Genomic DNA, 26,932 nt, shown 5'->3' on the forward strand with positions numbered 1-26,932 from the left:
TCTATAGGGTACCAAAAGTTATAAGGGTGTATTCATGTATACTCAGAAGTGCCACCCCATTCCTGCACTTTCCATCTTGGTCACACCTCTCCCATGTGTAACCAATCTCACTGGACTCCCATTTCTACTTTATGGAGTTATTTTGCACATATGAGCAGACACATTTGTATTTTCCTATTTTCCCCATTTTATTCAAAAGGTATGCTGTGGCTGTGATTTGCACTTTGGGTTTTTAACTTAATAAATCCTGGAAATCATACTTAGTCAATTATAGGGCTCTTCTTTCCTTTCCCCCCGCCCCCAACAGATTCATAGTACTCCATTATGGGAATGTACCATAGTTTATTCCATTAGTCTCCCATGAATGGGCATTTAGGTGTTCCCTAATACTTTGCAAGGCTGCAGTGAATAACCTTATGCATATGTATTTTCATGTTGTTGTTAAACATATCTCTTCACTTGGGATGATTATAACAAAATACATAAACTGGGTGGCTTATAAACAACAGAAACTTATTTCTCACTGGTCTAGAGGCTGGAAGTCCTAGATAAGAGTGACAGTATGGTGGAGTTCTGGTGAGGGCCCTTTTTTCCGGGTTTCAGACTGTGGACTTAGATGCTCAGGCATATCTCTGGAGAGCAGAGACAGGAAGCATGCTCTTGGACTTTCACAAGGACACTAATCCCATTCATGAGGGCCTCACCATTATGACCTCATCTAGTCCACATTGCCTCCAAAAGACCCTACCTTGTAATAGCATCACATTGGGGAGTATGGTCTCAACTTACTAATTTTGGGAGCACACAAATGTTTAGTTTGTAACAGTGTATCTTTTCATAAATTTCTAGAAGTGGAATTGCTGGATCAGAAGGCACATGTAGTTTTGTTATTGTCAAATTCCTCTTTATCCATATGATAGAAAATTCACATTCCCATGAGTAGTGTATGAGAGTTCCTGTTTCCCCGCATCCTTACCAACGGACAGGGTACTGCTGTGACCTTTTTAAAAAATCGACAGTTGTTTATGTATTTGTATTTTCACAGAGGTAAAATTCCCATAACATAAAATTTACCATTTTAACAACTTCAAAGTGTACAATTGAGTGTTTTTTAGTATATTCAACCATCACCATGATCAAAATTCAAACCATTTCTCTCATCCCCAAAAGAAACTCCTTACCTATTAGCAGTCATTCCCAACTCTGCCCTACCCCTAGCCACTGGCAGCTGGTAATCTTTCTTCTCTATAGATTTGTGTATTCCTTCATATAAGTGGAATCACAATTTGTGATCTTTCATGTCTGATTCCTTTGTAGTATAATGTTCTCAAGGTTGCTCCGTGCTGTAGCATGTATCAGTGCTTCATTTCTTTTTTTGCTGAACAATATTTCATTGTTGGGTATACCACATTTTGTTAATCTGTTTATCCAGTGAAAGATGTGGATATTTGGGTTATTTTCACTTTTCAGTGTTGTGGGTAATGCTGCTGTGAACATTCACATGTGAGGGTGTTTCATTTTGTTTTGTCTCAGGGTCTCTCTCTGTCACCTAAGCTGGAGTGCAGTGGCATGATTACAGCTCACTGCAGCCTCGACCTCCTGGGCTCAAGCAAGCCTCGGCCTCCCAAGTAGCTGGGACTACAGGCACATGCCACCATGCCCAGTTAATTTTTGTGGTTTTTGTAGAGATGGGGTTTTGCCATGTTGCCCAGGCTGGTCTTGAACTCCTGAGCTCAAGCAATCCACCTGCCTGAGTCTCCCAAAGTGCTGGGATTACAGGCATGAGCCAGTATGCCCAGCCGTGAGTTTTTATTTGGACATACATTTTCAGTTCTTTTGGGCGTATGTCTACCTAGAAATGGAATGGTAGGTTCACATGGTAACTCCGTGTTTAACCTTTTGAGGAGCTGCCAAACTATTTTCATAGCAGTTGCACCATTTTATACTCTTCCAGCAATGTAGGAAGGTGCCAGTTTCTTCACATCCTTGCCTACACTTGGTATATCTTTTTAATTAATTGGATTGTCTTTTGCATTCTTTTCTATCATTTCCCCCCTCATTTTAAAAGAATTTCTGTATATATATAGGGTATTAGCTTATTTCTGTGATATATGGTACATGTGTTTTTCTTTTGTGCTTTTGGCATCTTTTGACTTGGTTTATGGTTTTCCTTTTACTGTGCTGTCATATCATTTTTTTTTTTAACTAATTGGAAAGTGATTTGGATGAAAAGATGTTATTTGTGCTTTGTTTGATACCAATAGAGGGTTGGCCCTTTTCTTTGCTGGGCAGATAGTGGGGAGCTGACAGGGTCTGGCTCTGTCCCCCAGGCTGGAGAGCAGTGGCACGATCTCGGCTCATTGTAGCGTTCCCCTACTGGGTTCAAGTGATCCTCCCACCTCAGCCTCCCAAGTAGCTGGGACCACAGGCTTGCGCCACAACTCCTGGCTCTTTATTGTATTTTTTTGTAGAGATGGGGTTTTGCCAAGGTGGCTAGGTTGGTCTTGAACTTTTGAGCTCAAGCAGTCTGCCTGCCTCAGCCTCCCAAAGTGTTGGGATTATAGGCATAAGCATCTGTGCCTGGCTGGATCTGTGGTTTTGTGTTTGTGTGTGTGTTTGTTTTGAGACAGTCTTACTCTGTGGTCCAGGCTGACGTGCAGCAATGTAGTCAGAGCTCACTATAGCCTCAACCTCCTGGGCTCAAGCTGTCCTCCCACCTTAGCCTCCTGAGTAGCTGGGACTACAGGAACACACTACCATGCCCAAGCTAATTTTTGTATTTTTTAGTAGAGACAAGGTCTTGTCATGTTGCCCAGGCTGGTCTCAAACTCCTGGGTTCACGCAGTCTTCCCGCCTCAGCCTTCCAAAGGGCTGGGATTAGAGGCATGAGCAGCCATACCTGGCCTGCCATGATGGTTCTGAGCAGGTATTGTACTCCAGGTTTACAAAGTTCCCTTTGCTTCTGCACCCAGCTGTTCTCGTTGCAAGCCTGGGAATGTCCTGATATTATTCTGGTTTATTCCTGAGGTCTTACTCCTGTTTTCTAAATGCTTTCACTGTTTTGAGAGGCTCCTTCTCAGCTCAGGTTCAGGATTCAGTAACTGTCTTCAGGAGACAACCCGCAGAGTGTTTGACACAGTCTCCACCCTTCCTTCTCACCAGAATCCAAGATTTGATCTCTTGCTGCCAAAAGCTCTGCTGGTTTCTCTCCCATTAGTAGACTTTTCCTGGCCCTTCAAGCTCTGAAGGGCTCAGAATTGGCAAATGCCCTGTGGGAAAAAGCAGCCAGTTGTTAAGTATCATTTCCCGTCTTCATCTGTGTCACTCATTGTCTTGGTTGCCTCAGAATGTCTTCGTCTTGAGCCCTTCAAACATTGTTTGGGTTAAAAAGATTTTTAATCTGGATTTTCGTTTTTCTCAGTGGGTGTTCAGGCTTGTGCAGGCTATTTCTTCACACTCAAATAGAAGCTCTTTATCACACTTAAAAAATGTAATTGTGCATGCTTTTTTCATTTTGTTTTCAGTTGCTCTCTGTCTGATTCTCCTGTTAACAGTGAGTTGGTTAAGCCAGGGACCTTATTTTAATTATAGTGTTGTTAATCACCAGTGTGTAGTATATGTAATGACATTCATTGAATTTGTATTATACGAAGAAAGAACTTTTCTCTTAGGTAAAAGTTTTCAAAAGTAGGCAGCAAATTCACAAATTTGGCTTTGCTATGAGATTTTCCAACAAATATAAAGGCTATGATAATAAAAGGGGTGGGGATGGGGGTGTTATATTGTTTGTAGATACTTTTTGACACAGCTGAAATTGGAGTCCTGGCCTTTTAATAATTTGTTTAACAAATATTTATTCTGTAAATCAGGTCCTACTCTGGGTGTGGGGAGAGATAGCGATTATTTTAGTGGGTTAGGTCTCTATTCTCCTCAGGCTCCTTCTGCATATAACTTGAGAGAGTATAGGACATTTCGTATAAACATCAACATATCACATTGTAATTGGTAGATTTCAAGTATTATACACCAAAAATTATTTTGTTCTCTTAACAGAATATGACAGATACCTAGCATCTAGCAAAATAATGGCAGCTGCTTACCTTGACCCCAACTTGAATCACACACCAAATTCGAGTACTAAGACTCACCTGGGTACTGGTATGGAACGTTCTCCTGGTGCGATGGAGCGAGTATTAAAGGTCTTTCATTATTTTGAAAGCAATAGTGAGCCAACCACCTGGGCCAGTATTATCAGGCATGGAGATGCTACTGATGTCAGGGTAAGTACGTTTTTCCATGAGACATCTTTAATGTTTATTTAGGTTAAAATTTAATGGCGTGTATGAAGAAAGATAGTGTAATAATTTTCATTTAACTTATCAGGGACTTTTCATATTACAGAAACGTTATTTTTAAGATTTATTAGTTAATATGTGACTGATCAGAGTTCTAATTGTTGTAAAGTTTCTTAGAAAAATAGTGACTGAATCATATTTTAGTCATAAAATGCCATTGACTTGTTTTTCCCTCGTAGGTTTCTTTTTTTTAACTCTTGGGTGAGTACTAGGAAACAGTGCAACTAAAATAGCCTCTAATAACTCAAGAAATAAACTACTTTTCTAGAAAGTGTAATTTTGAAGGTATTTGCATGATTTCAGATAGGATAATTTCTTTTAAAACTCTTGAACATATGCTGTGTGTCAGACACTGTGCTAGGTTCTGAAGATGTGAAAGGTCCCTGTGAAGTCCTTGATCTTACAGCTTCGAGCCTGTAGAGGGAGAGACATCATGAATGTGACTATAGCACAGTGCAGAAATGCCTCAGGGAGTTGTTGTGGAAGCTTGGAGGAATAATACCTTTTAAATGTAGAAGTTAGTACTGGAAAGTATTTCCTTTGGGTCTGGGAAGTGAGTAAAGATAGTGATACAGAATTATGGGAGAAGAGCATGCTAGGCAAAGGTAACTACATCTCCCTGAAAGTGGGGAATGAGAAGGTAGCACTGTGATTTCAGAAAGCTGAGTTCAGTATTTAAATGTTCAGTATTTGCTTAGGTGAAGTGTTAAATACCTCCTCTTTCTTCCCCTCTCCACCTAGTCTCTATTCATCTTTAAGGAGTAGAAGTTTCCGTGACAAGGAAGTTTAGATACGTCTTTTTTATTTTCTTTCTTTCTTTTTTCTTTTTCTTTTTTTTTCTTTTTACAGTAGCTGAATTAATTAATTTACTACTCTCTAACTTACATGCCCTTATTATTTTTAACCAAAGCAAAGGGATTGGTAGAATTTAGATTTAAGGCTAAAAGGTCGGGCACAGTGGTCCATGTCTGTAATTCCAGTACTTTGGGAGGCCAAGGTGGGCAGGTCACTTGAGGTCAGGAGTTCGAGACCAGCCTGGCCAACATGGTGAAACCCCATCTCTACAAAAAATACAAAAATTAGCCAGTTGTGGTGGCACATGCCTATAGTCCCAACTACTCAGGAGGCTGAGACAGGAGAAACACTTGAACCCAGGAGGCAGAGGTTGCAGTGAGCTGAGATCGCGCCACTGCACTCTAGCCTGGGCAACAAAGCGAGACTCTGTCTCAAAAAAAAAAAAGAAAAGAAAAGAAAAGGGATTTAAGGCTAAAGTCTTATCTATAAATTTTACATAATTTTTTGTTACCTCTAAATTTTAATATTAGCGAACCATTTCAAATGGATTATTAAAAATATGATAGCCTCTTTTTTTACAAACTCTTTATGAAGTTGGTTAGCTTTTTTGCTTTTTCTGTTTTTTTCTGCTTCTGTGTTTTACTTTTAACTTTATAAACACTGTCATTTAGTGGAAAGGCCTGAAATGAGGGTCCTTCCGTAAGGTTTTTCAGATAATTCATACTGGAAAGAAATCTTGATGTAACTTGATGTAAGGCTTTTAGTGTATATTCTAGTCTTTGTAGATTTCAGATACAATGAATGAGGAAACTCTTCAATAAAACCATTGTATCAGCCCTAATAAACTTCAGAGCATTCATACAGGAGGCAAACCTTTCGAAGATTATGAATTTGACAAGACATTTAGAAAAAATGTTCAAGACTTACATCAGAAAACTCACCTAGGAAAGAGTGTAACAAATGTGCCATGGTTTTAGTATCAAACTTTCTTCATGTAAGGGGATTACTACCATAGAGCCAGTGTCAATGCAGGCATGTCAGCCTGTAGCCAGTGTTAAAAACTTCCTAGTCATACATTCATATTGTGAAGAAAAATTTACATCAGATGCAAATGTGTAAGTTATCAGAACTCATTTATCAAACTCGTGAGTATCAATCTGATCAAATGTATGTGACCACAAACAAGGTGTTTTATTTCACAGTAATTGGCAAATCATCAGTCAATGATTTTCAGATTGAGGCAGAAAAATCACAGTTGGCATTGAATTCACCATAGCCTTTCCTGGGATAGCATGAGGTTCTCATGATACTGAGTCACTGTAATGGAAGATTGGATGTTATTCATAACCCACTTCCATTGAATGCTTTAATGCTATAACATTTGAAAATGCAATATCGTAATTGTAAATTAATGAGTGGATTTGCACATCTGAAGAACATAAGAGGTATCAGACAAAGGAACATTGTGGTTACAGAGTATTGTCAGGAAAGAGAAAAATGGAAGAAACATGACAGCATTTGAAGGCCTGATGACCTTAGAACAGGAAGTGGGGATTGTAGGATTTAGATTGAAGAATTAGATTAGTAAAGAATCTAAGTATAATTACTTGTCAGAAAGAAACTGACCACTGAATAGCATCAAAGGGCATGCCACACAACTTTTCTGAAATGATACAGCTTCTTGTTATTCAGGTAGTGAATAATTCGATTCAGTCTTAAACTCATAGCTACATTGTCCATTATCGTAGCCATGTGCAGCTGTTGAGCACTTGAATGTGGCTAGTCTGAATTGACATGTGCTATAGTATAAAAATATATACCACATTTCAAAGAGTAAGAAAACAGAATAAAATATCTCATCAATGTGTTATGATTACATGTTGAATGGTAATACTTTTGATATAGTAGGTTAACTATATTACTGAAATTGAATTCACCTGTTTATTTTTTACTGTGGCTACTAGACATTTTAAAATTACTTATGTGGCTTGCATTATATTTCTGCTGGATAGTTGAGCTCTATAGAAAGCAAATTCTCAGAAAGACTGCTTGGATCAGAAAAACTAAAACCTTTTGAGGAGTTTAAAGATTTGTTTTCACCAAGAATGGATTTTTGTAACATTTCATTGTAGAGGCTTTCTCGTGCTTCACTTAATAAGTATTAGTGCTTTTACAGTTGTGTGTGCTAATTGTATGTTAATTAATGTTTGGTTGTTGAAAAGATTCACAAGATTTCACTGTTTATAGGCAATGTCCATTACAGCGACAGTAGTAAAATGATACTCATTGAAGTGATCTGGAGATCTTGGGTCCAGGCTTCTTGGCCTTGGACATGATTTTTCTGTAGATGTGAAACCATTACTGGCTTATGTGTAAAGCACCTTGGTATGAGGAAGTGGTAGGGATCTGTGAGAGGGTCACACAAGCATTTCCATCTACATAGCCAAGCTCAACCTGTGGACCTCCCCAGGCGCTGCCAAAATCAGATGCACCTTGTCAGTCCAGTTATTATTACAAAATCGCACTGACAAGCTGGTATATTCTGCCCCTTAAACAGCTCAGGATCCCATGATCACAAACATCACTTATCTTGGCCATAGCTTTGGCCAAGTGTCAGTACCGTGCTTCGGGCAGCCCTAGAGATAAGCGTGGGGTCAATCTAGAACAGCCAAGAGAAACCCAGGCTATACAGTGTTGAATAAGACCAGTCATCTAGAAACATGGCAGTGATAATTCAGAAAAATAATGACATAAAATTCCAAATTCTACTGGAGAAATCGCCTATTTAGGAGAAAGAATGACATTTACACCAGACTTTTCATCAGCAGTGCTGGATGCAAGAAGATATTGGAACAGTATCTTCAAAGGACTCAGGGAAAATAACGTGTACCTTAGAAGTCTATATCTGATAAACTGTGAATCAAGATAATGTGAAATGAAGGTATCTGCAGAGAAGTAGTGACATAGAAAGCTAATAGCATGGGCTGTCTTTGAAACAATTAGATGATATAATTCTGCTTGGAAAAAAGTGAGCCCAGAAGAAGATACTGTAACAGGATGCAAGAGACAGTGGTCCATTGTCATACTTGCTGCCTTGTATGCTGTCTTGTACCTCTCTTAATGTCCCCGTAGTCTCTTGAATCTACCACCATGATTTAATCCAACTTTCTGCCTATTCTCCATCTGTCGCCATCCTGTGATTGGTCTCATTCTAGATTTGCAACCTTAGTGCTACCCAGCTGTCAAGCTGTATCCCTCCATCTTGTTCTCTCCTAGACAGCCATTTCAAACCTCCTCCACTTTCATGAACTGCAGCACTTGAAGAAGTCCACACATTTCCATGTCTTCCCTTTCCCCAGCATTTGTACCTCACTTCTCTGTCTTTAAACTTCTTGCTACAAAATAACCACCCAGTGCTCCTGTCAAAGGGTTACCTCATCTTTTAGTCACTTAGATCCATTTGCAATCATCCTTTATTCCTCTTTTGCTCTCAAGCCATATCCAATACATTAGCTAATCCTGTCCACATTATCTTCACAAATATATCCAGAACCTACCCATTTCATATCGCCTCCACTGCTACCCCTTTCTTTGAGCTCCTCTCCAGTAGCTGCCTTAAAATGTCTCTTCCATACATTATGGCATGGTATCCTAACTGACATCTTGTTTCCCTACTTGCTCTCCTTAGTCTGTTGATAACCCAGCAGCCAGAATGATCCTGGAGAGATAAAAGCCGGAGTACTTCACTCCTCCACTCAGAACCTGGTGTCATTTAGTCAACATGATCCTTCGAGAGTCTCACCCATCTCCTCTACCCCATCCCATCGTGCCCTGTCACCTTCTGTCCTAGTCACTCACTTTTTCTTTGTTTTCTGTTTGTCTAACATGCCAATCACTGAATCAGTGATTTGCTTAAAACCCCCCAAGAGCTCCCCATTTCTTCCAGACTAAAAGCCAGATTCCTTTTGTGGCCTACAAGGACCTACAGGATCTGGCTGCTTGCTTGTTCTCACTCTGCCCTTACTAATTCTGCCTCCAGGGACATCCCAGTCTAAGAATGCTCCCTTATGGCTCACCATTTCTGTTCTTCTGTCATTGTTTTATTTTCTTCAGATCATTATTATTGACATTGTCTTGTACTTGATTTGTTTGCTCATTTATTAGCTGTTTTCTTCCCCAACTTCTCAAGTTCTGTGACATCAGGGATCTTTGTACTTCATGGTATTATTGCCAACGTCTTCAACAATGTCTAGCAGGCAAACACCAAGTGCTCAGTAGGTATAGGTACTTTTGTTGAATGACTATATGGCATCCAAGGCGAAATGGAATATTTCTGACAGAAATATGTTAGGAGAATTGGCCACAGAAGTAGAAAGCCTTAATTGACAACCACAAATATATTGATTTAATAGCCAAAGATTATGCCTATTCAAAGCGATACCCCACTTTACTGATATCTCTATCAAATCTTTGTACCTAGCTTACTTTTTAAAAAGACATTACAGGGATGAGAACAAATAATTTTATGCCCATACACCAGGCAAGTACTGGGCAAATACCATATGATGGTGCTTAAGATTGCACCACCATTGAGTTCTTGGACAGTATTCTTATCACATTCAAAACCCCTTAAAACTTTTCTGACTGGTACATCGAATTTTTCTAAATATATAGCATAGCCACAGGTTTCAGTACTACTCATGAGCTAGTAGGGAATGGTTGGTAAATCTGAATCTGTAATAATTGTAAATGGAAAAAAATCAGTTCATGTAGTTTGCTAAAATATAGGTGTGTTGGGTTGGATTAATACTAATTACTGTTACCAAGCTGGTAGTGAGAAGACTAGCAATGGGAAGTAACATTGTGTTCAATTTAAAATCATCATTCTGATGGTAATGGGAAAATTTTCAGTGATTTGGGATTCTGCAAGAACAAACTGTGCTATAAACAACTGGTATCTGTAGGGGAAGGGAATTCTTCAGGGAATTTTCCCTGAGTTCGGCCGTAGGGAGGTGCCTGGAGGACTTTTCAGAGCAGTCCAGTGGTCTTCAGTGTTTATTGTTAGGTGTCGTCACTGCACACTTCATGTTTAGAAGTGTAAGCTGTTCTCTCTGATAGAGGAGCAGTGAATGTGTATTTAAAAACATTTAAAAACAATTAATTGATTATTAATAAAAATCAGTTAAACATTGATTATTATGAATTCAAATAGTTTTGATTCTAGAAAGGACTATGAAGGTCTTAGAAAATTAAACTCTTCCTTTACAGGATGGAAAGTATCATCTAGGAAGAAAGCTAGAAAGGAAAGCTTTAAGAAAAAGCATAAAAGCTGTGTTAAGGAGAAGAACCTAAGCTAATAGAGCATGAGAAAGAGAAACATTTTGATTTCAAAATCCTTAGAGATAGTGATTGAGGTAGTGATTTCCCATAGGTAGAATGTTGGCTCCTAAAGATGCCTGCATCCTAATCCCCAGAACCTGTGCAGATGTCCTCTTACGTGGCCAGAGGTACTTTGTAGGCGTGATTAAGGCTACAGACCTGAAGGTGGGGAGATGATGAGTCCTTCACTGCAATGGGCCTTTTATTACTGTGGTCAGTGGGAGGTGAATATGAAAGAAGGATCAGATGCAACATTGATGGAAGGAGAAGACCATGAGCCAAGGAGTGCAGGTGCCCTGTAGAAGCTGGAAAAGGCAAGCTAAGAGCCTCCAGAAAACAGCACGTCCCTGCTGACATCCTTATTTTAGGCCAGTGAGACCCATTTCGTGCTTGTGATTTACAAAACTAAAAGGTAATGCACTTGTTGTGTTTTAAGCCCCCAAATTTGTGGTGATTTATTACGGAGGTAATAGGGAACTAATACAGTGACCGTGGACCATCAAGATAAAAAAGTGCATTCTTTGTCTTAGAAGACTTTTAGAAGGACTCCTAGTTTAGTACTGGACCAAGAGGAGGAAATGTACTAGGTGTTGGAGAACAGGATTTGAATTTCTGGATCTTGTTTTTTGATAACCCAGTGATGAAAGCCTCCAAGAAGAATGATAGGAATCCCTTGGTTTTCTAAAGCTGAAGAGTATCTGAAAGAGAAACACAATGAGAAAAAGAAACACTATACTATAGAAGAATCAGTAATGATGATTATATTTGGTAATTCTTAGGAAGCAGTAAGGAGATGAACAGTGTCATCAATGTGTGTTGCTTCAAATATCTCTTCTAGTAATAAATCTGAAAATTAAGTGTGAGGCTATAGCTAAAAATATAAAATATCCCTTTTTGTCCCCTTTTCCCCACAAACCACTTAATATTCATTTGCACATATTCATTGTCATGTCTTTGTCCTGTGAGACTCTAAGACATCTGAGGGTCAGGATTGCATCTTAACCGTTATTGTGTCACTAGCATCATGCATGTAGTGGGCACTTCAGGTGTTCATGAATAAATGAATGAACATTCATGAAAGAATGAACATGGAGGAAAGAGTCATGTAACCTATTTCGAACAGTGGTGAAGGTCATTTGTTTGAAAGTACTATCTCAAAGGTAAGTGGCTAAATGGAACCAAGCAAAATAATAAAAACTTTCAGAAATGAACAAAACTATGGCCTCATCTCACTAGTGAATAATCAGGGAAATTAAACCATCATAACAACAGTAAAATACCTGTGGGAGTTTTTTTGGTCATCAAATTGATCATCCTAAGATTAATTTTACTCATTATTAATGTGAGATAAATGATACTTTGTAACATTATGCATCAAGTATAATTGGTATAGTTTTGTTGATGGGCAGGAAGTTTGGTTGTACTTATCAAAATGTTTCAGTTAAAGGAAATTTTGCCTGTTTCTATGCAGTGGTCATAAATACTTTTGATGACAGCTAGAAGAATGTTCATAGCAGTATTTTCATTTACACCTTCCTTTCTCCCTCAGAACAAGGAAATCTTTATTCATCAGTAGTAAAATGACCTTGCACATTTAATGTTATGTTTCTGATAAGATACAGGCATGATGTAAACACTGGCTTCTTTTATTTTAACCTTAAAAAGAATCCTTTTACCATGAATGTCTATATGAGAATTTAATCAGAAAAGTTGTGTATTTTTGACACTTGGGATATGAGAGACAGGTTTCAGAGTAGCCAACTGTTGTTTTGTATTTCATAGGACCATATAGATGTGTCTTCAAAGCCACAATGAGAAATTTAAATTTAATTCTGGTACCTTTAGTGGCATTTTAAACACCCATGTCCTATTATCTTTTTAGAGACAGTCATTTTTATTCTAAATGTATGCGTGTGTGATGTGAAAATGGGGCACTTCCATATGGCAGCACTGTAGAGTTGGTTGAGTATACATTCCTCACTAAATACATAGTTTTCAGAATTATTTGTTGAGTTATCCAGACCAGATATTTAGTTCTCAAAATTACTTAAGTTGCTGAGTATATACATTTAGCACCACATATTTAAGCACTTTGTATATTTGTAATGTTTGCCGTTACCCAGAGAAATTTATAAGCGTGCTAGAGAATGAGCAGTAGTACAGAGTGCAATATGGATGCATAATGAGAAAGCAAAAAATGAAACAGAAGGTAATATCTGTGTGTTTATTGCTTTTCACTATTCCATGGAGAGTGAAAATTGAAAGCTGGTTTACTCATGAGGTACTACTGTATGCAAAGGCAGTGTTACTCAAATCCACACTTGAAGTCACTCTCAGTCTCTTCAGGCAGCATGATCAAGTGAATGTAATAAGATTCTCTCTGTTCCATAAAACTCCAAGACAGAAACCTGCCTTTCCCTAACAAATACCACGGTTCTGGGCTAAGCCTCTTTGAGACTGGTTTGCTGCAGGTCTCCTATATGTGTGCTGTGAGTTCAGAGGAGATGAAGTGACTTTTTCATGGGGTCACTACAGAAGGCAACCAGAGAAGCTGGGCTTTTTCTTAGGATGTGAATGGTGACAATTATAAGAAATGATTTGTGTTCCTCACTGCCTTATATTCAACATCAGTTTATGGAATGATAGACCAAGTGACCTGAGGCAGATGTCTAGAGACCAGTGTAGACATTGATCGCAGCTCTAACAAGAGAGAGCTGCCTCTTGAATTGGTAGTAGTAGTGAGTTGTGGAGCAAGGAGACTTACTGACCTGTGCTTTACCAAGGGTAACTAGTGTTGGTGTGTACTAGGTGTTGACCTGGCAGAGCTGGACAGGGAACCAGGAGCTTTTGTGGGAATTTCGCAGAGGTGCTAGCTTCCATCCTTTATAGTTCAGGGATTTGTGTGTTGTCAAGAAGCTGCAGAAGTCACTTCTGAGAGAATTGTTAAAAGGTGCTCCTTTCTCTAGGCAAGTTCCCCACCCCAGAGTACAAGGTTTAAAGACTAGAATGTGGACTCTCTGCCCTCGGCTGGACATCCTTGTGTAGGTAGGGTACTATCATTTACAGTGGCCCTGTCATGAATTCTGGGCCTTGGATCAAAAAGCCAGGAAGAACATTTTATGCTTCTGTCAGTTCCACATAGGAGTATGTAGGCTGTAAGCATCCTTCCTGTCCTGATGAGAATTAATCATCTTTATGAACCTGTCTTTGACTCTTCCAGCCTGGTCTGTTGTTCATGCTTTCTCTCTTGATACCATGTTTACTCCCTTCCTTTGTCCCTCTCTCTGCCACTTCCTGTGCTTGATAAACAACTTTGTACCTGGGATTGAGTTGTCTGAAAGAGAGATTGACTCTACCACTTCATTCACTCAGTGCCCTGGGAGGTCTGCCACATACCAGGTGCCAGTATCGGGAGCCCAGCACAGCAGCACACGTCCCCGGTGTGCATATACTGGGTTTTGGACAGTTTTTGTATATGGTACATGTTACGATTTGTCTTAGATTATGGAGAAGACTGGGGATAATATCCTTTATTATGATCAGCAGCATTGTGCTGTAATAAAGCAATACTTGGTGAGTGCAGGAACTTTTATGTATGTCTTACAAGTTTTATTATAACTTCAATTAATTGCAATTCTAAAAACTAGTGATTATTTTCTTTCATGGACATTTTCATTTTAATATCAGCATCATTTAAAAAAATACTTGTCTTATCACCTAAAAGATTGAGGTCACAGTTGGTTGTGATTTGCATACCCTCATGTAAAGGGCAGCAGATGGTTCTGTCATGTTCCCAAATGAGTCTTCTATACATGCTGCCCACTTAACAACATATTCTCCCATGGCCCTCATACCTAGGTAGGTACAGGGCAAGAGTCAGTTCTAACACTTAACCTGTCCATTGCTCCAGGAGAAATTTCACCATCTCTAAGGAACATTCCCTGATGACCTCATTCAAAGGTGACCTTCTCCTCTGAACTCAAGGGAACACATGTTAGAAGCATTAGATTTGGGAATATTTTTAAAGAGCAAGTAATAAACTGATTAAGCCCTAATTCAAAGAACTTTTCATGTATCTCCAGTGTCACCAGAAACATAGCCTTAAGTGTGTGTTCCTGAATGTATGTTTTTTAAAAAAATGATTATGAATGTTGCAGCCTGGTCTTGAACAGTATGATCTCCCTGTTCTAGAAAGTATAACCCCTTCCTTGGGTCTCGACCTTAGAAAGTAGTAACTGAAAGATAACTGGTGTGCTTTGATAGGTTTGGGGGATGATGATAGTGGAATTGCAGAAATGTATTTTTAAGTTTACATGCCTTATTAATGACGAAAGGAGATAATCTCTTTATGTTTTCTTTTCTAAAACTTCTTGTTCTTGAAAATACTATTTCAGAAACAAAGATTCCTAAGTCATTTATTTAACTTGATATTCTCATACCAAAGATTTCTGATAATTGACTAACAGAAATGAATATTGCATTACTTTTTAGCATATAGTTTGTTTTTTTTTTTTTTTTTTTTTTTTTTCAGTTTATAACAGTCATTCTTGTGGGGGGTATGTTTTAGGGCATCATTCAGAAGATAGTGGACAGTCACAAAGTAAAGCATGTGGCCTGCTATGGATTCCGCCTCAGTCACCTGCGGTCAGAGGAGGTTCACTGGCTTCACGTGGATATGGGCGTCTCCAGTGTGAGGGAGAAGTATGAGCTTGCCCACCCACCAGAGGAGTGGAAGTAAGATACAAACCTGCTTTGGTGTGATGCACACTTGATTTCTTTTGCTTTTTAAAAACATGCACAAGATAACAAATGTATATGTTTAATTTCCACACTGCTTGTCATTACATCTCTGGTATAAATAAAATTGGTTAGTAATTATTAACCAGTGATCTCTTCTAGACCTCTAGTCTAGCTTTTGGATATTATTAACTATACTTTGAGCCATCCGATTTCAGGCTTCTGTGATGGTCTTTTGCTAGCTGATTTCTCACAGTGCTACTTTGTTTCAACCTTTGCTCCCAGTAAAACTCAAATCCTATATATATATATATTTATGTTTTCATCCCTTGTCATCCTTTTATGGAGCAGGAGTTGCTATCACACCTAAATACCTTATTAATGGGCTACATAGCTTGTTTCACTATGCCATGTAATCTAGAGCACACCTACAAAGAGTAAGTGTATATTTGATATTCACATGCAATGTTAAAATTAGGAAGTAATGTCTTAGTGACTCCTGTTGAAATGTTAAGGAAAATAAAATTATTTCAGGGCAAATTAAAAGAATTCCCTATAATTGTTCTTTTTCTGGTTCTCCCTAATAATTTTTTTTTTTTTTTTTTTTTTTTTACTATTAAGCAACTCAAGTTGTTAGTAGGAAATTGTACATCTAAAATACATTTGAGAGAGGTGTAACTTGTAAAAATGGGCTTCTTTTACTAGGGCTCTAATTTTTATAGGTAATGCTACAGAAATAAAGACAATTGTAGATTGAAGAGTGCATTCAAAGGGTCAGTAACTTTGAAGGATCTAGATTAATTAGGGTAGACATTTTAAAAGAAAAAGCATGTTTAGGTGAATAATTTTTGTTTTTTGAGACAGAGTCTCGCCCTGTCACCCAGTCTGCGGTACGGTGACATGAACATGGCTCACTGCAGCCTCTTGGGCTCAAGCGATTCTCCCACTTCAGCTTCTTGGGTAGGTGGGACTGTAGGCACACACCACTACGCCCAGCTAATTTTTGCATTTTTTGCAGAGATGGGGTTTCAGCATGTTGCCCAGACAGGTCTCAAACTCCTGGGCTCAAACAGTCTGCCCACCTTGGCCTCCCGAAGTGTTGGGATTACAGGTGTGAGCCACCATGCCCAGCCTGAATAAATCTTATGTTGAATAACACCCTACCCCAGTTACAGAGTTCATCAAAGAAATACAGTTGTATTTTCAAATTTGTCAGATAGCTGGTACCAAGTTAACAAAATACTCCTTGAGAATATAGTTTGGTTGGTTCACATCAATGGCTAGAGAAGATTTGACCTCCAGCTATTTAGTCTGTTTAAGCAAGTAAGCATTCCAAAACAAAGGATATGTAAAAGTTAGATTAAAATACCTGCAGGGTTTTTGTTTTGTTTTGTTTTTTGAGATGGGCATCTTGCTGTGTTGCTTGGGCTGGTCTTGAACTCCTTTACTAAGGTGATCCTCCTGTGTCAAGGTACTTATTTAACACAATTATATTATCTTGGTTTATATGGACATGTCAGATGCCGACTTTGTCATAATGAAGTCCTTAGTGCTCAATAAAATGGCCATTGAATCTAAATCTCTTAGTAGATTGTTGTTGTTCTTTTAAGCCAATTTATTTACTTTGTTTCAAGTAAAATTGAATAGGCACTGCTTTACTGACTGGGTCTTGAATCCTCAAAAGGAAGAAAAATTTAGATGGGGTTATATAGAAGTTCTCATAGATTGACCCTACTAGATTAAAGGATGATCAAGATATCGCTCCTCATAATAATACTAATGATGATGATGACATTGATGCCTTGTCATCATGAGTGGCTGAGCCAGGGACTCTGCCATCTGTCTGCTTCTTACACCAGAAAACTTAAATATACATTTCATTTTACTGTTCCCAAACCCTATGAGTTAGAGACTATCGTTGTTCTTATTTTACACATGAAAACAAAATTGATAAACTTTTAGTTACGTAGTTTGTGACACAGCTTTTGATTTGAATTTAGCTGTCTGGATTCATAGTACAGGTTTTTAAAATTAGATTGCCTATCTCAATATAGGAATAATGTTGTCTTAAACACTCTGAAAATGTAGCTAGGCTTTTAAGATTAGTGAAAGTTGGCCGGGCATGGTGGCTCACATCTGCAATCCCAGCACTTTGAAAGGCCGAGGCAGGCAAATCACTTGAGTTCAGGAGTTCAAGACCAGCCTGGCCAACATGGGTGAAACCCTGTCTCTACTAAAAATACACAGATTAGCCAGGGATGGTGATGGGTGCCTGTAATCCCAGCTACATTGGAGGCTGAGGCAGGAGAATCACTTGAACCTGGGAGGTGGAGGTTGCAGCGAGCTGAGATCATGCCATTGCACTCCAGTCTGGATGACAGAGTAAAACTCTGTCTCAAAAAAAAAAAAAAAAAATTAGTGAAAGTTACATGCATAGTAGGTAGAGATGATGACAGAAGAAAATGTGACAGATAAACTGATGAGGTATTTTCAAGAGTTATGAGGGTTAATACTGATGGTTCTGTATATTTCAAAGGGGAGGAATTTAAGTGTCAGTAAGGAGCAGGAGACTATCAAAAATAACCAAGAGAATTTGGATAGTCCAAATAGAAGTTCCAGAAATCATAGGATAGATAAAATAGCAGATTAGACATAGCTGAAAAATTAGTAAACAAGACAAAAAATTTCCCGGAACATACCACAGAGATGAAAAGATGGAAAATGTGAATGTAAGTTGATGTAACATAAAGAGTAAGAAGGTCAACCCATTCCTAATAGAAACTCAAGAAGAATAAAAAAGAATGGGGAAGAGAGGAGATAATCCTAAGAGATAATGGTTGAGAATATTTCATAATCAATGAATGACATGAGCCTTCAAATACAGGATTAACATAAAATCCCAAACAGAGTCAATAAAACTAAACTGATGCTTTGGCAGATTGTATTAATAGTAAAATATTGTTGTACCAGAGAACACAACAGGATGACACCCAGAGAAAAATTCAGACTTTTCAACAACAATAATAGATGCCAAGAAAATAGTGGGATAATATGTTCAAAGTGGTGGGGAAAGTAGCTGGCAACCTGTATTTGTTTGCCCAGTTAAATTGCCATTCAAGAACAGGGTGAGATAGAGACATTTTCCTCAGAGGATTTACCACCAAAGGAACCTCTGACAAAAACACTTTAGGAAAAACGAAAGTGATCTCTGAAGGGGAGGGTCTCGGATGCGAGATGGAAAAAATTGGGTAGATCTAAATATGCATTGGCTCCATGAAATAAAATAGTAACTGAATTTGAAGAACTCACACATAAAATATAAGCAGAAAGGGAACAAAGTATATCAGACAAATAGTAACCAGGGGGAAAAGGATTATACCCTGTTAATATCATGTGAAAAAAATTGTAAACATCTTTTAAAGCATCATTAGGCATGTAGAAGGCAATTACAATACAAGCTATTATCACCAAAAATTTAATAAATATTCCTCACTTAGCTTCCTGGATACCAAACTGCTTTGGTTTTCCTTCATTGACCATTCATAGTCTTTCTGAACTGTTTGGCTTTTAAATGTTGGGGTGCTCCAGTAACCTCTTTTCTTCTCTTTTGTTCTCCCTACACCTGCCTTGGGCATTATATCATACATTTGATTGGATGGAGGTGGGAAACTGATAAATTAGTGCAATAACTCAGGCAAAAATCCTAAAAGATGGTGCAGTAGGGGAATAATAATAGAAGTGGTGAGAAACAGTTGTACAGGGTTGTGTTTTTAAGGTGGGAGCTGATGGGATTTGCTGATGTATTTTTTAGAATGTAAGCCATCCAATTCTATTTGTAAATCATTTGGGCTCAGAAACTTCCAGTAGTTTCTCATCACACTCAGAGCATACTCTGGAGTTTCTGATGACCTCACAGTCCTTATCTCCTTCTGCTCTTCCTCTTCCTCCTCCACTCTGGTGACATTGGTCCCTTTTATTTCAGTTTTCCTTCCATTAAATTCTTTAATATATTTTAGAGTTCTTTCCATAAATACTCAAGTTGGGATCTGATGTGATGGTTTCTTCTCTATTGCCAGACTTTTTAGTTGTTGAATAATATAGCCCTTCATCTTAATTAAGGCTTTCTTTGTCTCACCTCCCTTTTTTCCTTTATCTTTTACAACTTTTCACATATTCAACTCTAGCCCCCTGGCTTTCTTATTGGGGCCTTTGAACTTGATGTGACTCTGCTGAGTATGTTCTGCCTCTTCCAGGCATGGCTTGGACCTCCTCATTCCAGGAATGTGCTTGAATGTCACTGCTTCCCTATGGTCTCCTACTGGCTACCTAAAGAGCCCACTGCCTACCTGAAGCTCCTTGTGATTTTTCATCAGCTCATATAGTGTGTTAATTTTTTACAGACTTCTGAAGACTGATATTATATATGTGTTGTCTATCTTTCTTTCTCAGGGACTTTGTTTTCTTCACTCCTCTATTCCTGGTTCTAGTCATGTCTGGTATACTATAGGCACCCAATAAACAATATTTGAATAAAAACTGAATAAATAATATACTGATAATGCATGTGTAAAAGAAGCCCAGACGCAAAGTAATGTGATGGTATAGAAACTTGTTTTCAACTAGGAACCAAACAATATTAGCGTAAGTTAATAACAGTATTACCATATTAACACATGTTGTTTACTGTGTGTCAGACATTTGATGTAGTACATCAAAATTAATTTCTGTTATGATAGTCTTATGTAGGTACTCTCTTTTTGCCATTTTACTTGTGAGAAAGCCTTAGTTTGGAAAGGCTTAATAACTTTTCCTGGAGATATATGGCTTAAATCGGTGGTATAGTAGAAATTGAATCCAAACACTTAGCTGTTTCTTCTCTACTCCTGTATTAGATACGTAAGTACAAGAAGCTGAACATGACAAATTTTTTTTCTGTCACCTGCAGACATCTAAGTTCATAGGTGGGTATGTGAAGGCAGCTGCAGTTCTGGCTTTATTTCTGAGGAGTAAGATCTCAACAGTCAAATGAAAGTTCCAGGACTCAGCAATATAATGGGGTATAAATTTTGATTTCCATGACATTTTTGGACATAGCTTCTTCTTTTGTGCTATCTGCTGTAGATTCTATTCATACTGTTGAATAAACCTGAAATATAGACTTGTTCACTTGGTCTTCACTCTTTAAACAGCTTGGTAAACTAGCTTGCTGCACACATATTTGGTCGTAACTGTCTCAGGCAGGATGACCTTAGAGAGCTCTGTCATGACATGTTACTGGTTGAAAGGAAGGGCTGGATTGATAAATGGCTATCCATGTAGGAAGAAGAACAACAAAATTGGATCCTACCTCAATACACAAATCTATGAGATGTACAAACATCACATGCAAAACTTTAAAAAAACATGTTTTGTGGGAAGTGTAATTGAATGTGTCTCTGACCCTGGGTTAGGAAGATTTTCTTAAGAGCTCCAAAATGTTCACTATAAAAAGAAAGAATGGCAAATTTTACTGTACTAAGATTAAGACATTCTGCAAAAGATACATTTTCAAAGTACAAGAACAAGTTGCAAAGTGGGAGAAGGTATTTGTAACACATGCAGTCAACAAAGGGTGGTGTTAAAGAGTTCTGATCAATAAAAAATTGCTGACGGGGCACTGTGGCTCATGCCTGTTACCCCAGCACTTTGGGAGGCCAAGATGGGTGAATCACCTGAGGTCAAGAGTTCGAGATCAGCCTGACTAACAGGGTGAAACCCCGTCTCTACTAAAAATACAAAAATTACTGGGCATCATGGCAGACGCCTGTAATCCCAGCTACTGGGGAAGCTGAGGCAGGAGAATTGCTTGAACCTGGGAGGCAGAGCTTGCAGTGAGCCAAGATCGTGCCGCTGCACTCCAGCCTGGGTGACAGAGCAAGACTCCATCTCCAAAAAAACAAAAACAAAAACAAACAGACACCTCAATAATAGATAGGCAAGAGACATGAAGGTATTTTCATAAAAGAAAAAATAAGTTTGGCCAGTTAACATAGAAGGCACTGTCAGCTTCATTATTGATCAGGGAAATTCAAATCAATAGCTCAGTGAAACTCTGCCTCCAGTTGGCGAGAAGTCAACTGTCTGACACTCTCTATAGCTGGAGAGGCTGTGGACCTGACAGTCTTTCACCTGCACTGCTAGGGAGAATGTTTTAATAAATTGGTGAAACCACCTGGGAATCCAGCTTGGCATCCTCTTGAATGTCAAGTGATTACATGCCCTACCATCCTGCAGTTCTCCTTCAAGTTCTTTCAGAGACTCTAGCTCTACTTTCTATACTAGGCTACAACTGCAATAATGTTCATGGCATAAGCAGTGACAGTTAAGTCACTTGGGGATTATTCACATGGTAGTAGAATGTCACACAAGTCAAAATTAATGAACTACAGGTACGAGTAACAATATGAATGAAGCTTAGCTGTATAACATCATGTGACAAAATAAGTCCTAGCACAACTTTGTGAGTACGCTAAATACCACTGATTTTCTTTCACATCTTAAAATGGTTAATATTTTATGTGAGTTTTACCTCAATTTAAAAAAGTCCTGGAATATGACGTACAGCATGACACACTTTTTATAAAGTAAAAGTGAAAACACCTAACGAGATTGTTGGGAACACATGTTGGTTAAGACCACATAGAACATATAAATAAGGGAATGGTAAATTCCTTCAGAAGTCACTGGAAGGCCCAGAGCCGTGGCTGGGGTAGCCGCCAGCTCTTCGCAATCCCCACACAGGCTCCAGGGGAACTTGTGTTGACCATTAGGGTCTGAGGCTGCGTTTGAAAATCACTCCTGAAGTGTGCATGTGTGCCCCAGCCTGTCCCCAGTGCTTTTTCAGTCAGTCCAGGGGCAGGTGGGAGCTTACCTATTTCTGGGATGCTGGGAGAGCCTAGTTAAGTAGGTAGTATTTGTTAGGAGCTTGAGTCAGGCAAAACTGTTTAAATTATGCTACCAGATCTAGTTTATAATACAGTAAAAGATATGAAACTTTGGGAGATTTCCAACAGATTTAAACTGTAAAGTTTTTCACTCAAATAATTAAGTGAATTATAATTTAAATTATATTGATTGTCTGAAATCACCTACATAGAGTGATCTGTGTGGCTTCTGACTGAGTTAATTGGATATCACTATTCCTTTCAGATGTCGAATTCAGGGATTTGAGGACCAAATCTAAGAGAAGCCTTTTTTGGCATTTGAGAAACAAAATTTACTGATTTATTATTAAACATTTACTGAATACTTCTGTGCCAGATACTGACAATACCAAGGTGAATACTTTCCTTTGAAAACAACTGATTCAGCATGCCTGCTTTCCTTTGAAATCTTACATTCTTCACCTTAACTCGCTCGCTCTCCCTCCCTTCCGCCTGCATTTGGTACAGTACTGGGTTGCCATAGCAATATATAAGAAAATGAAAGACGAACCCCTGCCCACCAGTATTACAATTTAATCCTGGGTTATACAGTTGAATTCTTCCCCTGTTCTGTCTCCTCCAGTGTCTTCCTGTTTTCTGATTCTCTTCTCTCCCACTTACCTTCCTCTCTGTTTTCATCTTCTCATGGCTTTGTAGCATCATGACAAGGCTCCTCTCTGAATTCTTTTCTTTCCCCAAGTTCCTAGTTTTTAGTGAATTATTATTTCTCCAAGAGTTCTCTCCTCCTCGAAAGTACTGAAAATGGAATTGAGTTAAAATTTTGAGATAACATGGGGAGATATTGCATGTTTTACATTGTTAAGTCTCCCTATCAGCCTTATGTTGTCTCTCATCTTTAATCAATTTTTTATTTATTTACTTATGGTCAACATATAGATTGTATAATGTAGGCTGTAAAATATATATAAAAGTAGGAAATTTAAAAGCATGCAGTGGGCCACGCGCGGTGGCTCACACCTGTAATCCCAGCACTTTGGAAGGCTGAGGCAGGTGGATCACTTGAGACCGGGAGTTCAAGACCAGCCTGGCCAACATGGTGAAACCCCATCAGTACCAAAAACACAAAAATTAGCCAGGCGTGGTGGTGCACGCCTGTAATCCCAGCTACTTAGAGGGGCTGAGGCAGGAGAATCACTTGAACCTGGGAGGTGGAAGTTGCAGTGATCTGAGATAGCATCACTGAGTAGCTGGGACTACAGCCTCACACCACCACACCTGGCTAATTTTTTTGTATTTTAGTAGAGATGGGGTTTCACCATGTTGGCCAGGATGGTCTTGATCTCCTGACCTCGTGATCCGCCCGCCTTGGCCTCCCAAAGTGCTGGGATGATAGGTGTGAGCCACTGCCCTCGGCCTAGTATGGTTTATTTTTTAAAGAAAGTCTTGGTTAAATAGTTGTTTTGAGACAAGGTCTTGCCCTGTTACACAGGCTGGAGTGCAGTGGTACCATCATAGCTCGCTGTAGCCTTGAATTCCTGGGTTCAAGTAGTCCTCCTTCCTCAGCCTCCCAGTTACCTAGGACTAGAGGTGTTTGCCATCACACTCAACTAATTTTTTTTTTTTTTTTGAGACAGAGTCTTGCTCTGTCGCCCAGGCTGGGGTGCAGTGGCCGGATCTCAGCTCACTGCAAGCTCCGCCTCCCGGGTTCACGCCATTCTCCTGCCTCAGCCTCCCGAGTAGCTGGGACTACAGGCGCCCGCCACCTCGCCCGGCTAGTTTTTTGTATTTTTTAGTAGAGACGGGGTTTCACCGTGTTAGCCAGGATGGTCTCGATCTCCTGACCTCGTGATCTGCCCGTCTCGGCCTCCCAAAGTGCTGGGATTACAGGCTTGAGCCACCGCGCCCGGCCTCAACTAATTTTTAAAATAATTTTTTTGTACAGACAAGTCTCATTGTGTTGCCCAGGCTGGACTCCAACTCCTGGCCTCATATGGTCTTTCTGCCTTAGCCACTGGGATCAGTGTTTATAGTTTTGACTACACTAATTCAAAGGTCTTTTTTTGGCAGAGGAGAGGGGAGACAGGGTCTGTCTTTGTCATCCAACCTGGAGTGCAGTGGTGCAATCATGACTCACTGCAGCCTTAACCTCGTTGGCTCAAGCCATCCTCCCACCCCAGCCTCCCAAGTAGCTGGGATCATAGGCACATGCCATCACGGTCGGCTGATGTTATGTTATTTATGTTATGTTATGTTGTTATGTTATGTTATGTTATGTTATGTTATGTTATGTTATGTTATGTTATGTTATGTTATGTTATGTTATGTTATTTTTAGTAGAGACAAGGTCTTGTTATGTTGCCCAGGCTGATCTCAAACTCCTGGGCTCAAGCACTCCTCCTACCTTTGTCTCCTAAAGTGCTGAGATTACAGGCATGAGCCACCATGCCCCACTTCTGATTCAAAGGTCTTATTTCAGGTTTTATTTATTTTGTTATTGCTTTTAATGGTTGTCATAGCAAAAAGTATTCTTGACAAAGATATGCATAATTAAATAGAAGGGATACCACTGTGTGTGTGTGCTTTATCATGATACTGATTTTTCATTACCAATCACCAATTATGTAAACCCTTGTTGAAATTTGGTCAGTGAATTTCCATATTCCATGATCATTCCTTTCAATATAATTGATTTTGAAATATATTTTCATATTTTAACATCAGATTTTTTTATTTAGTGGAGAAATCTTGAAATGTTAGAAATTTTTGTTTTCAGATTTTTTATGAGCAGTGCATCCACTCCTTTTTGGTGACAAAGTTATAAATTCATGGAAATAGTTTAGACTTCAAAATGGTCTGTCCATAACATGACAACATGCTTTTCTTTGTTGTTTTTTAAATTTTAATCATGGATTAAAATTTTGGCCAGATAATTCTATGTTGTGGGGAGCTTTTGTATATATATGTTGTATGGCTTCTACCCACTAAATGACAGGAGCCCACCACCCCACCCTCTTTAGTTGTAACAAGCAAAAGTATGTCCAGTTACTGCCAGTTGTCTCCTAGGGGAAACAGGAAGGGGGCAGAATCTCAAGGTTCAGAACTACTGCTCTAAAATATAACCAAAAATTGTTTAAAAATCTCCAAAAATTATTCTTAATTTCATAAACTATCCCATCAGTATTCAAAGTTTGACTTGTTTATTAAATATCATGACAAAATTTTTAAAGATAAATTATTTGAATTAGGATCCAAATTAGGTGTGCCCTTTGTCTTTTCAGTCTTTTGTAGTCTATAGCATCTTCATTCAGTTCTCCCCTTTACTTGCAGTTTGTGAAGGAAGCTGTGTTACTTGTCCTACAGGTTCCCCTCATCTGGATTTTGTCTGTAACATCTGTGTCCTTTGTCTCGGATGCCTTCTAATGTCTTCTCTGCAAAGCCTTTGTGTCATCTTTACTAAGTTAATTCTTACTCTATAATATATTCCTATTATGAAGGTTATATTTTATTATTTCTGTTTACCACTTATTTCTAAATTGAACACTTAGCTCACTTGTTTTCGTTCATTCATGTTTACCAGTAAATGTATTTTACTATAAATAGTCATTTTAGTTTTGTCTGTGTCTCACAACTTTGTTAGATAGTGTTTTATTATCAATCAGTGTTTTGATATTTGTTTCAAGATTTTAGGAAGAAACCAAGGGGTGGATTAAGTGTGTTGTTTAGGTTTCTACCATATGTGCTTATAAAACAAAAGATTATTGGTTATGGATTTATTTTGTTGCATTATAGGAAGAATAACAATTTTATGGTGTTGACTCTTTTTTAACTATGTTGAGATGATTCTTTGTGCCTTAGTACTTAGTTGATATTTTCATTCCTTCTGAAAAAAAGGTATGTTCTCTTATTATAAAGAGGGTGAGTGTGTTTGTGTACATTTTTTCAAGCTTATTGTCATATTATTTGAAGATTATATTGTTCATACTTTGCTTGAAAAGTGACATTTAATGTATTCAATGTATATATTATACACATATATTTTGCTACATGCTCATCTCAGAAGAAACTATTCAACTGTAATTGTTGATGTACTTTTTTTTTTTTAGTAATTCTGTCTTGTGATTCTTTATGATTTTAAGGCTATGTTGTTAAGTACGTGTAAGTTCATGATTATAATATATTCATCTATACTTTCTGTTAACAGTACGTAGTGCCCCCTCTTTGTTTATGTGTTTCCTATCAGCAACATATTTATTATCTTTGTATGAAATGAATTGTAGCCCATTAAATTAGAGGTGTGCCCATTCCCAATTTCATTCTCTATTCTTTGCTTCTGGAGGTAACTGATATCCTGATTTTTGTCATAATCATTTTTTTGTTTTAAAAAAAAGTTTTACTACTTACGTATTGTCCAAATCTGACATCATGATCATTCATTATCTAAATCGGAAAAAAGTGGCTTCATTATGCTGTTAAGGGAAAGCTGTGCTGATCAGTCAGTCTCCCTGAGGAGAACACACTACTGATACTATACAAGGTTTTTGGAAGTATGAAATTGAGAAGCTGGCCAACTTTCAGAGGTGGGAATGGGTTGGCATCAATTTTAGACACATGGTTACACAAGTTAGACTGTTCATCTTTAGAAGCATGTTCTTTAGAGTTAGTTCCTGTTTGGCTGAATTAAAGAAGGAGCTGCCAATCAGTTGACCTGTAGATGCATGTTCGTTGAGGCAAGTTATCAGTTGA

General features: G+C 38.5%; 1 protein-coding gene across 34 annotated transcripts in view; it reads left to right on the forward strand.

The window, feature by feature from the left end:
- LOC105488506 (protein tyrosine kinase 2) overlaps window positions 1-26,932 on the forward strand; it is a 357,242-nt gene that overhangs the window by 107,169 nt on the left and 223,141 nt on the right. For 28 of the 34 annotated variants that reach the window (XR_011606671.1, XM_071067741.1, XM_071067734.1 and 25 more), the window contains 2 exons: window positions 4,054-4,280; window positions 15,097-15,263. Coding sequence is in view for 33 of the 34 variants with exons in the window: in XM_071067741.1 (XP_070923842.1) it covers window positions 4,054-4,280; window positions 15,097-15,263 (394 nt within the window). In the remaining variant the exon portion in view is untranslated. Of the gene's footprint in view, window positions 1-4,053; window positions 4,281-15,096; window positions 15,264-26,932 lie in introns of those variants that run through there. The other 6 variants (XM_071067757.1, XM_071067754.1, XM_071067755.1 and 3 more) reach the window with 2 other exon arrangements.

The sequence above is a fragment of the Macaca nemestrina genome, chromosome 8, assembly GCF_043159975.1.
Source record: "Macaca nemestrina isolate mMacNem1 chromosome 8, mMacNem.hap1, whole genome shotgun sequence".
NCBI classification, from domain to species: Eukaryota; Metazoa; Chordata; class Mammalia; order Primates; family Cercopithecidae; genus Macaca; species Macaca nemestrina.